At 51.6% G+C, this 13326-nt stretch overlaps 1 protein-coding gene across 2 annotated transcripts in view; it reads right to left on the bottom strand.

Moving 5' to 3' along the window:
* Positions 1-13326, bottom strand: part of GALNT18 (polypeptide N-acetylgalactosaminyltransferase 18) — a 340044-nt gene that overhangs the window by 94285 nt on the left and 232433 nt on the right. For both annotated transcript variants that reach the window (XM_046685402.1, XM_046685401.1), the window contains exons 4-5: positions 5981-6164; positions 4139-4336 (exon numbers count right to left, since the gene is read on the bottom strand). In XM_046685402.1, the coding sequence (XP_046541358.1) occupies positions 4139-4336; positions 5981-6164 (382 nt within the window). The remainder of the gene's footprint in view (positions 1-4138; positions 4337-5980; positions 6165-13326) is intronic.

Below are 13326 nucleotides of genomic sequence, written 5' to 3'. Positions count from 1 at the left end.
GTTTCATTGGGCAGTGGTAGATAGCTCTTGTCCTGGGACCAGCCATCATTCCCAGTGGTGCCTGCGTGTGTGTTAGCAGAGAAGGAGTGCGCAGTCTGCTAGTGGGGATTGAATGTCTGTCTCTCCAGCTGCCCTGACCCTGAACTCTGAGCTGCATAGCCAGCCTCTGTTTCTACCTGGGCACCCACGCCAACTTCCCCATCATTCCCCAACTAGGGTTCTGCATGCCAACCTGGCTCCATTTAGAAAGATTCGCTGGGGCTTTGGACAGCCTGGTAAATAATTTGGATTTTTATCTGGAGGGAAAGGAGTACCAACAAGGAATTTTAAGCAGACAGCAGTATGAACAGATCCATGTTTTTAAAAAGAATACTCAGGCAGCTGTGGGGTGACTGACTGGAGGAGACTGGGTGGAAACTGAGGAATCCACTTGGGAAGCTTGTTGCTATATCTAGGTGACAAATGATGAGGACCTCGACCAGAGAATCTGGAATGGAGATAGGGATTGTCAAAAGACGTATTTTGATGTAAAATAAACAGAACTTCAAAACAGATGACCTACGAGAGTGAGGGAGGAACCTGGAGGCCAGCCGGCTTTCTCTCTTGGGTGACGGTGGGGTGAGGGCCACTCATCAATCCGGGGTATACAGAAGAAGGTGGTTTCAGAAGGAAGAAGCATTCTGTCCTGGGAAAGCTGATCTAAATGCCTGGGGGACCCTAGGGGGAGATCCAACAGGCAGGGCGCAGAGAGCCGGCTTGGGTCTGGGACTCAGCAGGGGGCTTAGGCTGGAGCAAGACATTAACACCCAGTAGGTCCTTTCCTTATTGACAGTGTGAGCATGGGGCTTGCCGGCTACATGCAGACACCCAGCCCAGGACTTCACAAGGAGCGAGCCACGTCAGGTGAAGCAGCAGGAGCGCACGTGGACTGCCTCTCTGCCAAGAGCATTAACTCACACAACTGACTTTGAATTGTCCCACTGCACACGGCTACCGTTTCTAGCCCTTGCGTAGCATCTTACAGCTGGTGGCTGAAGGATTTGGAGGGAAAGAGAAAGAAAAGGAGAAATAAAGAATTCTTGGCAATGAGAAAACATGCAAATAGACCCATTTTTGAAACTGGAAACTCATCAAGGTGGAGAAACAGCTACAGTATTTTGTGCCTATTTCTTCGGGGAATGCTGACGCAGGAAGCTGCTCAGGCAGAGACTGGAGCTTGGGGGTCCCTGCCTCTCCTCCTTTCATATCACAGCATTTTACTCTGAATGGCCTCGCCATCCGTAGACCACGGGCATCTGGGAGGTCAATCTACCTCAGTCCACTGCTCCTAAAGCAGGTCGAGTTACCCTGCTCCGGTAGGGGATGCCTGACCTTGGCCTTGGATGTGAGCGCTATGGAAAAAATCCCCTTTCTGGCTGTGTGTCTCTGAGAGAAACCCCCTAACCTCTCTGAACCTCTGATTCCATATCTATGAAATGGAATCAACCATAACCTTAAGAGGATTAAATTAAATCATGGAAAGCATTCGAAATCTCTGGGATGTAATTGGTACTCGAAAGATCATTTAAGGCCTTCCCAATACAGCCAGGCCCAGTCAGGGAAAGAACAGAATCTTGAACAGTTACTCTGGGATGAGCACAGGCCGCCCCAGGTAGTCTATTATTTATTAACCAGCCAGGGCATTAAGTGGACCCAATCACCCTGAAAGTGTTATTGATTTATACCTTGCCTCATTCCCAAAAAGATTAGAAATAGCTTACAAGAAAATGTAAAATACATTGAAAAGCAAAACAGATAAATGTCTGAAAAGACCAAAAGTTCATTACAAACTGGGGGCCATTTAGAAAGCATGTGCAGCCTTAGGTCCTTCATAGTTCTTAAAGTGAAAGCACAAAGTTGATTCTGAGTTTCCCAGTGGCCAAGGTAAAAATGAACATCCATGGTCTTAGAAATAAGGTTTACAGTTTCCATGTGAAAATCTCATACTAATTCCTCAGGGATGGCAAGGCTTTCTTTGACTATAGTCAGTTTGAAAGGAATTTCTCATGTCAGTCTTAAAGAAGTTACTTCGGGATGTAGTGAACAACCATCTCAAAGACATCCCTTTAGGACGTAATAGAAGATATCTCTGGGCTCTTTTTATAACTTACATCATGTGTGGACAAAGCACTAAAGTGAAGCTCCAAGGAAATAGGAGCCGAGGTGGGAAAGATAAATTTGTATAACCCACAGTTTTCGATGGGGCTGTCTTCATGTAGGGATAAAACCAGGAATGTTCTTCTAAAAACCTTCCATTAATACCATTTCTCTCGACCAAGTTTTCTTTCTTTTTTTTTTTTAAAGATTATCACCTGAGCTAACATCTGTTGCCAATCTTCTTTTTTTTTCTCCTTCTCCCCAAAGGCCCCCAGTACATAGCTGTATATTCTAACTGTAAGTCCTTCTAGTTGTGGAATGTGGGACGCCACCTCAGCATGGCCTGGTGAGCGGTGCCATGTCCGCGCACAGGATCCGAAACAGCAAAACCCTGGGCTGCTGAAGCAGAGCGCACAAACTTAACCACTCGGCCACGGGGCTGGCCCCCAGCCAAGTTTTTGATAAAAACTTGGGGATGGAAAATTTGAAGCTGAGAGGATATTCTCTGTCAAGGACCCAGACTGCAGGTTTCCTACGACCAGGCTACTACACTCAGAGACGAGCAGAGCAGAGGCAGCTACTGTCAGGGCAGCCTTCTGCAAGAACGCTCACTGGGTGATGGCATATTTCCCCCAAGCAGCCTTCAACAGGCCTGAGGGCAGAATTCGGCCACACCAGTTCTGAGCTCAGCAGCGGGTGACTAGGCAGATGGCAACGGGGGCAAGGAATCCAGCTGATCTGGGTTCAGATGCTGGCTCCACCGCCCAGAGCCCTCGGCCGGCCCATTCTCCTTTGTCAGTCTTGCTTTCCTCGTCTTACAAAACAGGGCTGACACAAACAGCTGTCGCCAGGTTACGAAGAGGAGCCAATGAGACTATGTGTGTAAAAGGCCCCTGCACATAGTAACCTCCAAACAAGTATCTAACCCCACAAAATTGTGGCAGAAGGCTAACAAATAGGTAACAGAGAGAACTGCGGTAAAGCTCTGTGGAGTTCGCCTCCATCCTGTTTGAAATAGGAATATAGTTTTTTCTTCTGGCAAGGAAAAATGCGATCTTAGATAATAATCGCTCATTTTCAATTAAATTTTTCATAATCTTTCTCCCTCATGTAATACAAAGCAACATCAGTTTCTAATCTCCTCTTTCATTCCAGGGACCGTCCCCTAGGCCACCTTCTGGAGCCGTCTGTGTGTTTAACGGGCAGGACTCTGCAGAAAGTGTAAAGGCACCTGATCTGTGATTAACCAGACAGAAACATGGGCTGGTGGGGGCTGCTGATTCGGGAATCCTAACCCATAAAACACAGGCTGCGCGGAGTCCTTCTGGGGCCTATGAAGGCACAGCAAAAGCAGAGTGAGTTTGGGATCTTCGAAATGCAGTTTGAAGCCACTTTTGTCTGAGTCCTGCAGGATAAGCTCGAACATCAGTGAGGCACATGAGGTGCCTGCGTCTGCTCTTGCCTCTGCCCCTCCAGCCTCACTGCCGGGGCTGCCCCCTCACGGCCCTCCTCCCAGGCCCTTTGAACCCCCTCCGTGTCCATGAACTCATCTGCCATCTCCTACTTGCCCCTATGAGCAAGTGCAAATGCTACACTCTCTGAAAAGGACTCTCCTCGCTGTTCATGCAGTCTCCACGGTGTGGCGGAGTCATCCGTTATTCTAATGATTTTGTCTGTCTTCACTGGACTCCAGGCTTTGGGGGCAGGAATCGAGTCTTAATCACTCCAGAGCCCCAGCACCCACACAGCAGGTGGCACCCAGCAGGTGTCCCACAGTGATGGGTTGAAATGAGGAACTTTGAGCCTCTGAATGGATTCTGGGCACCATGGTTCTTTTAAAAGGCATCATCTGAACATGTGAGCAGTGACCAGAGGTCATTTGTCATTGCTCTCCACCCCCACCCCCACCATGGGGCTGGAGTTCAGGGAATAAGGTTGGGCTGGGAGGGGAGCCTCTGCCTGGGAGACAAGGCGGAGAGACCCACAGGTAAGGAGGCTTTACCTGATGGGGGCCGTGGAGTTCTCCAGCTTCCACCAGGCCTTCGGTGGGTTTAGGTAGCGGCACCACAGCTCCCAGTCAAAGCCCTGGGCGGCCAGCGGGTACTCTTCTATCTCAAAGTTGTCATACTTGATGTTGTCGAAGGATGGCGAGATGATGCGCTTCCGGTTCTCCTTTATGCGGGTGAGCACGGGTTCCGCCCTGAGCAGGAGGGAAGGAGAGACGGCAAGTGCTTCCAAGCTGGACGAACACCAGGTTGGCAACTCCTGATGCGTCTGCCCCGCAGAAAGAGGAAAACCACCCGGCCACCCCTCCAGGGGAGAGCTGCTAGGGCCCCTGGGAAGGGCTTCCTGGTCACTCCCATCCGCCCTACTTCTGGGTTGGCCAGAGGCCTGCTCACTCCTTCAGCTCGTCCGGGCTGAGCTGAGAGCGTCTTAGGGCCTCAGATCCTTGTGTCTGCTCGCTCTCCCTTTTCCACTAGAAAAAAATTCAAGCCTCAAGAAAGAAGAAAGGAACAGATCTGAGGTTCCACGGGAAGCTTTCAACTTGGGCTTTGATTTTGCAAAATTCCGTGTATCCACCAGGAGGAAAAGGCAGATGAGGGTGGTGGAGACAGGGAGGTGGGAGCAAACTCACTTCCACCAGGCATGCCGTGATGCTTTGGTCCTTCCCCATGGGCACCCCCACCCCACGCATTCCCTACTGCCCCACGAGCAGGGCGGCTCGGGGCCCCCAGGGAGCCAGGAGGCCCCTCTGGGCACCAGGCGAGTGAAGTGTTTGCAGACAGGAATGATAAGCTTCTCATTAATAATGCATTCGTTGTATAATTGTTTATTCAAATCAGCTTGAAATAGTAAGTGTCCCTCTCTTCTGGCCATAAATCCAATGAAAATGCTTTTTAAACAGTCACAAATGGCAAGCAGGGACTTCAACTATGACAAATGGCTGCACTGCAGCCTGAATTCAAGCCTGTAATGTAAAAGGAGGCCCCAATCCTGTCATGCTGTGTGCGCGCCCGGCTGCTCCCTCTTGCTAAAGGGCCCTCCACAGCCCACTCTGGGGAGGCACAGGATGGCCCTGGAGTCTGGGAGGATGCAGACCGCAGTGTCGTCAGGCAACGGCTTAGGAGGGTGTACACTCAGTCATCCCCAGAGCCTGGCCTTCGATGCCACACACAGTGGGCCGCAGTGTGCCCTCCAGCCCGCAGGGAAGTCAGCATCAGGTGCCCTATCCCAGCCCGGCTGCAGCCACTGAGGCCTTGCATCTGCTCTCTTGCCCCACACAGCACCTGAGCAGCCCTGACAGAGAAAGAAAGGTTTTCTAAGAGCTAGTTTCACCAGTAGGGAGAATCTCAGATTCTGTGCTATCGGCCTGGCATTTAGGGGAGCCCAGGGCACCTGTGACAACATCAAGCCACCTTGGCCCCTCTGCTCACTTGGTCTTGGCCCCGGCTGTGGGGCTGGGCTTCTGTCTCATGTCTGGTCCAGTCTGCCTTTCCTGGGGGTTGAGCCCTGGCCTCAGCCAGGCTGGCACTCTCTGCTTGGCTCTCAGCATTTCTCCCTCTCTCAGATCATGTCTCCTAGAGGACCACACCAGCCGGAGTCACACCTCATGTCACCATACCCTTTAGACACCGTGTATTGACCTGTTGACCCCTGACCCTCCCCCACCGGAAGGGCCAGCCCTGTTGCCTAGGTCACTCACACGCCCAGATCTCATCTGTTCCCAGATGACTCATCATATCTTTCCCCACTATGACTGAGATCCCAGCATGCTTTGCACCCATATGCGCCAAAGCGTCTGGACCGCACTGGGACTCATCCTTCTCTCTTGACGGGCACTTACCAGCCCACATTGAACTCCACATGGGCATCAAAGAGCGCCACGACGGGCGCGGTGGCCGCCCTCCAGCCGCTGACCCTGGAGCGGATGAGGCCTTCCTGCTTGCTGTGGCGCACAACTTTGATGAAGCCGGGCTTCTGGCCATTCACCTTGTCCACATACTCCGTCAGCTTCTCCTTCAGCTCCTCTGTGAGGGGAAAAAGCCATCCTTAGCATGATGGGGCAGGAGCAATCAAGACATTCCCCATCTTAGGGTGAACTGACCCCCAGAGAGAGGCACGGGGTCTGTTCCCCTTCTCCCGGGGTCTTCCTTGCTATTCCCCAGGATGGCCAGTGCAGTTCAGCTTTGGGGGGAAAAACAGAGATGGAAAGAGTATTTACTGAGCCCAGCAACTTGCACAGGGTCACACTCCTCACACACATTGTCTATTTAACCTTCAGAACAAGCCTGTGGGAAAGTGGTGCTCAGAAGGGTTTATCAATCTGTCTGATGTCATGCAGCCTGTGGGTGACAGAGTGTGGTTTCAAGTCGGGCCTAATGACTTCAAAAGCCACATTCTTCTCATCAGCTCAGCGGGCTCCTTCTACCTCAGCACTCTCCACTGGTCCTCCCCTGATCCCCAGAGAAAGCTCCATCTGCGAAGATTACCGCCCGGGACCCCCTCCTGCCTGGACCTCCATGTTTCCGGAAACCGAAGCGGACGACCAGGAGCTGCGCCGTGTGAGCGTTTGGCGTTAGTCTGTTGCCTGCTGTTGTGGGGCCTGGCTCACAATGCGATTCCCCTGCTTCTCCACCACTGCAGACGGGGCCCGCAGCAAGAGGACCGGCCCCAGCTGCAGCCCCTCATCCCTCAGTAGTGACAGCACAGCAGCCACGCTCACTGCGTTTTCCACAGAAGCTCAGGTAACAGCCTGTGACGGCCGGCTCCCCCAAAAGGACCACCTGAGTGGGCCACACTCTCCCACCTGCACGCACAGCACCTCCCCAGGACTCCATTCCCACTCTTCGCCTGGGTTTCCCCGCACCTGCCCCTCAGTTGCCCTCCTCCCATCTTCTCGGCCTGCCCACACCCAGGCCCTGGGCCAGACCCACCTGGGCTGGGCCCCGTCCTTAGCAGAGGACCGTAGGAGCTCCGTGTCCCTTGGTGCCCACTCTGGGCCCCACCAGACAAGCGGTCCACTAAGTGTGAGGAAAGGGCACGAGGCTCTGGAACAGTGCCTGGCACACGGTAGGCGTGGCCCACGCAGCAGTGCAGTGTAGGAGAAAGAGGGCCGTGTCCAGAGTCAGCAACGCCGCATTTTAAGTCCGCTTCCCGTGTTAGCATTGTGGTCCTGGGCCTGTTACTAAACCAGCGTCTGCTGTCCGTGAGGATGTTCGGACGGGTGAATGTATTTTTACATGTAGGAGGGACAAGAATTTGGGGAACCAGAGGGTGGGCTGTTCTGGGTGGAATTGTATCTCTCCAAAAAGGTACGCTGAAGTCTAACCTCTAGTACCTCCGAATATGACCTGATTTGGAAATAGGGTCTTTGCAGATTTACCAAGTTAACATAAGGTTACATAAGGTTAACATAAGGTCCCTAGGCCCTAATCAATATGACTGGTATTCTTACAAATGGGGGAAATACGGACACAGAGACAGACGCCCGGAAGGAAGACAAGTGAGGAGACATAAACAGAAGAGGGTCATCTACAAGCCAGGGAGCATCTGAGGGCACTGGAAGCTAGGAGGGGGGCCCGGGATGGAGGCTTCTGTGCCACTGCAGAGGGAGCACGGCCTTACAGACCCCTTGCTTCTGGACTCCAGAGCCAATCTCTATTGTTCTAAGCCACGCCGTTTGTGGTACTTTGTTAGGGTAGTCCTAGGAAATGAATATGACTGTTATGAGGAAGCAATGGGATTAACCCGTGTCAAAAGTGCATAACATGCAGCAGATGCTCAAAAAAAGAAAGCCTCCTTTCTCTCCTTCCCTCCCCCCTCCCTCACAGTTTCCCTCACAGTGGCAGTTGCGAGGGGCTGGGCGTGGAAGCTGAAGTCCCTAGGAGTCAGAGGATCCATCCCTGGCTGACAGAGCCTTCTTCGCACGCTCCGCCCAGGACCACGTCTTCCTGCCCTGCCCGGCCCTGCCCCTAGGGTAGAAGTCTGCAAGCAGTGAGGGCAGGGGCCAAGCAGAAGATGGAAACATGTGCAAGGGCCTCGTGCCAGGGAAGACAGGAGGTGGGGGGCACGGTGGTCCTGCCAGAGTCGGTGTGCCCTCCTAGGGACACTGATTTCACATCTTTTTACACATGATGCTGGCTAAACAGTTAGGCCTGGAGGGATGGGGAGGATGTGGTCCCTAGGCTGCTCTTTGCATCCCAGCTCGAGTTATGGAGGAAGTGAAGAGGCTAGGCATCCGAGGCCAAAATGCTGAGAGGCAGGCTGGAGCCTGGTCCTGGACAGCCACTCACTTGCTCTGTGACCTTGAGCAAGTCCCTGTGACTCCCAGGACCTCAGACTTAGTTAGATGGACAGGATTTTAAAGTTTGTCTTGAACCAATTACCCACCTAAGGTTTGAATCCCCCTGTCTATCCTGATGAGTGGTTCCCAGCCCCCGCAGTGACTGGGAATCTACGCAGTCCATTCCTTATTGGGCCTTGCCAACTTTAGATGGCCTTTTTTTTTGCCCTCCAAAGGCCAAGGTCCCTCAGCCTTCTACGCATTGGTCTAAGACTTATTTTGGGGCCAAAGAGGGCAGATCAAGTCCCTCTTCCACATGACAACCATTTAGAGTTGAAGAGCATCCTTAAGTCCTTGCTGAGGATTTCTCTAGGTCAAATGTCTTCAGTTCCTCCTTATATTTGCTCATATCTTTTGAGTTCAAATTCTTTTACTCTGTTGAACTTCCCTCTAAATATGTTAGTTTTTCACTAACACTTTTAAATTATGCACCTAGAAATTGGCCTAATACTTCTGGAGTAAATTGGGCTATACAGAATAGAGGGAATTAATCACCTCCCTTATTCTAGAATCTATGCTCCTATTCATACAGTTCAAGGTCACATTAACTTTGCCCACTTTTGACTCAAACTGAGCTTACTGGAAACACATACCTATAGGTCCTTTGCACAAAGTGCTGCTAAGTCAGGCCTCCTTCCTCCCATCTCTTCATGGATGCACGCGTGCGTGTTTGTGTGTGTACCTGCATGCTCGGAGCCAAAACATAGGATCTTATGTTTAGTCCTCTTTAACTCAATGTATTTTTTTTTGAGGAAGATTAGCCCTGAGCTAACTACTGCCAATCCTCCTCTTTTTGCCAAGGAAGACTGGCCCTGAGCTAACATCCATGCCCATCTTCCTCTACTTAATATGTGGGACGCCTACCACAGCATGGCTTTTGCCAAGCGGTGCCATGTCCACACCCGGGATCTGAACCAGCAAACCCCGGGCCGCCGAGAAGCGGAACATGCACACTTAACTGCTGTGCCACCGGGCCAGCCCCTAACTCAATCTTTTTCACGATTACACTGTTTCTGCGAAGTCAGAACGCTTTCTCCCTGCTTCTGTTACCCAGTGTCTTGGTTATCTAGCCCTTCCAGCTTTCCAGCTTCTGCAAAAGCAATGAGCATGTGGCCTTTGTTGTCATTCAAGTCATCCTTTTCATCCTGTTCAACAGTGTAACCCTTGTCCGGAGCTCGGGACAGTGGGGGCTGTCAGGCGTGCTCATTCCAGCCTGGAGAAGATGCAGCTGACTTTGGGGCTGTCACTAACACATTGTGTATCTCACTTTAACTAAAAGGAAGATGACTCTGTGATCCCCAGCTGCACAACTGCCCGGGGAGGCCTGGGGAGGCCACTGTCTCACAAATGGCAGGAGGTCAACCACGCAGTGGCGTAACCCCACGTGCCCCACGCTTACAAGGCCTTCATGACGGTTGTCAGGAGGTTCTTTAAACGTTTCCTGTTTCATCACTTCAAAGTCATTTTAAATAGAAATTTTAAATAGAGCTCGTAAGGCCTGATCTTTGGCTTTTGACGCTGGCAGTTAAGTGGCGAGTGCACAGAACTTGCAGTGAGAACTGGGTCAGAACCAAAGGACCCTCCTCCCCGGCCCCCAGGGAGAACTTACCTGTCCCCTTCTCCCCCTTACCCCTCAGGTGAGACTCGCTGCCTATGGGGATCGCTGTCACTGAGGTATTGATGGAGAGGGCCGTGGACGATTGCCACCGATGATCCCCGGTGAATGCCACCTCTCTGAATTCACACCCTTGTGCAGCTGACTCGCACACTAAGCCTGGGCTGGCCTTGTGACAACAGGTACAGCAGGAGGGGTGCCATGTAAGCTCCAGGCCTAGGCCTTAGGAGATCTGGCAGCTTCTGCTTTCATTCTCTTGCTCCCTAAGTAAGGAAGCCCGAGCCAGCCTCCTTGAGGATGAGAGGCCCAGGGAGTGTCCAGTCACTCAGGCCACCCACTGAGGCCCCAGACATGTGATGGAGGCCATGTTGGATCCTTCAGCCACCAGCCGATTGCAAAGGCATGGGGGAGCCCAGCCAACACCTTGAAGAGCAGAGACGTGCCGCCCTTACTCAGAATTGCGACCCCAGCCCTTACGACAGAATCAGGAGCCAATGAATAGCTGCTATTTTAAGCCACTAACTTCTGGGGTACTTTGTTACACACAAAGTTTAAAAAAACAAGATCTACTGTTCTGGTGTGGTGCTGGGGTTAAAATAAGATGGTGAACTCTCAATGCACAGGAAATGAAATCAGACACAGAAAAGCCAGCTCAGATGGTGGTGGCGGGAGACGAAAAAGCTTTGCTTCTTGTAGGAGCTGCCTGCCCCTTTGCACCTCGAAGATCTGTTAACAGGGAACTAGAATAAAGTTTTCTGGGGACCAGCGAGAGAAAAATCTGTTCTCAGCCAGCTGCAGCCCAAACATTGGCTACTGATTAGAAGAGAGAATTCCCTTAGCCCTAACCAAACAACCGCTATCGAAAAATTTTAAAAGGCCTGAAATACCCTGAATAACATGGCCTCAGTCTTTGCAAAGCACCTTGACCTAATTAGGCGTTCATGTTTCCTTCAACCCACGTCAATAGCCAAAGCAAGAAAGAACTGTCTCAAAAGCACTTCTGCATTCGCTAGAAAACTGTTGTCCAAGATGTTGTCTATTATATATCATTTATAATATACATATGATAAATACCTCTCAGAACTTAGCTCAAAAAACAGATAAAGAACTTATGGTTTTATTTATACTTAAACACAAACACATGACCCATCAAATTTACGTTTTTGCCAAGGCTGCCAGGAAGCTCAGAGACAAATACAATGACTAACCACAGGGTTTTATCAGCATTTTTGCTTCTCTACCTTTGCTACAGGCTTGATTTTCAAGTTCTAGTCTAAAAGCTGCATTGTCTTCTACCTTTCTCTCCTACGTGAGCTACCTTTAATTATTTTTTGAAATATCTATGAATAACTTTTAATGAAGAGTCTTGGTAGAGCAGGACAGGCACAGTATTGTGGAAAAAAGGGGAAGGCTGTCTTTTATGTTTGTTGTAATGTGTTGGGAAGGGAGACGCAGGGAGTCTGCTCTCTGTGACTTTGCCAGATTTAGAATCAATGGCGGAGCTGTACAGAGAAATACAATTTGCACCCTGCATGGGGCCAGGTGTTATCCAGCGTGTGCTGCTCCCCCGGCCCTCTCCTGCTGTCCGCAAACCCCTGCTCTGCTGACATCTGAACGGCCTCTGTAAATCAGCGCTCCTGGAAACCGAGCTGATGAAACGCCATCCGCCTCTCAGGAGATCCCAGGCCACTCTCGATCGGCCCGGTTGGTGCCTCCGCTCAGCGCCAAGTGCAGGCAGCGCTCCATCCTTCAGACTTAGATGCCAAGTAAAAAGTCGAGATCCACCAGCCTGGTCAAACAGAACCTTTCTTCCCTCCCTATCTATGCACCTTTACTGATCCCATAAAAAGCAGTTAGCGCCAAGGGATCACCCCAAAAGACACAAAACGCAGGCTGAGCAGAAGTCTGGTACAATGGCTGTTAATTTGACTTAAACACCTAATGAGATACTCTCTCTCTCTTGCATAAAGGAAAAATAAAGGATCAGGAAAGTGATGCCCAGTGGGACTTCACTCTTCAGAAGGCAGCTGCACTGGCATCTGTGGAGCACCTGGTCCAGGTCCTCCCCCTTCCCTCGATGCTCAGTTCCCACTTTCGCTCCAGGTTGGGGGGAAGTGGGAGTGAAGGGAGAGGCCACCCATTCATTCATTCAACAAATATTGAGCAGTCATTAAGTACCCAGGACTGATCCAGCTGCTGTGGCAATAGCTGTGAACAAGACAGTCCTTCTGGAACTGCCATCCTACTGATGTTTAAAAGGCATGTGCTGTACCCCACTGAGAGAAAGAGAGTTGGGGGAAAGGAGAGAGGGAGGGAGGAGAAAGAAGGGGTGGGGAGAGAGAGGGAGTGGGAGGGGGAGAGATTTTTAAAAGAGAATCTCAGAAACTTGTGACACTGAGACATCTTAGGCACCGAGGCCTCTTAAATGACTGGGCCAGCAGGGCCTGAGAAGCAGCGCCTGGTCCAGTTGGCGGGAAGACAGAGGGCCACGGGCTGAAGTCAGAAGCTAGAAGACGTACACCCTGTTACTTTCCCAGTGGGGGTGATCTGGCCACACTTCCATGCCTTGAGGGGATGTTTGGCAACGTCTGGAGACAGCTCTGATTGCCACAGCTGGGAGGGAGCTCCTAGGTGTGGATGCTGCTAAACATCCTACAGTGCACAGGGCAGCCCTCACAATACAGAATCCTCTAGTTCAAAACATCCAAAGTGCTGAGTTTGAGAAACTGTGCGTAGCCCTTAACTCAGGATGGAGGCCCCATCTGGAAATCTGAGCATGCACTTCTGCAGCGTTTTCAAACTGGCAGCAGTGGAGCTGCACCTGCTCGGAGCATATTCTTTGGCCTGCCAGGCACGCCGCTCCATGACAACTGGCTGGAGCTGAGGGAGCTGCCCTTTCGAAGGGCTCTGCCACAGGGGCTGCCGGCGGGCCAGCTTGGTGGGCGTGCCGTCTGAGCGTTCCCACCGGCCTGCGCTCAGAAGGGGCTGCACACGGTTTAGCGCTCCCGACCACGAGTGCCTGCCCACAGCCCTCGGCGCTCACCTTCCACTCACACTGCCAGCTTCCTTCTCTCCACCTGAGGGCTTTCTCTGACCACAGCAGGGCGCTCAGCCTGCCCTGGGGGCAAGTGGGCAGGGCTGTGGAGTTACCCTCTAAAGACGGAGTCCCCAGTCAATTAGGGGAAGGAGGTGCGAAATAAATACCTCATGCTATGGGTTGAATTGTGTCCCC

Source organism: Equus quagga, chromosome 14 (genome assembly GCF_021613505.1).
Source record: "Equus quagga isolate Etosha38 chromosome 14, UCLA_HA_Equagga_1.0, whole genome shotgun sequence".
NCBI lineage: Eukaryota > Metazoa > Chordata > Mammalia > Perissodactyla > Equidae > Equus > Equus quagga.
Note: the sequence above shows the minus strand (reverse complement) of the source record. Positions and strands in the feature narration are given on the sequence as shown.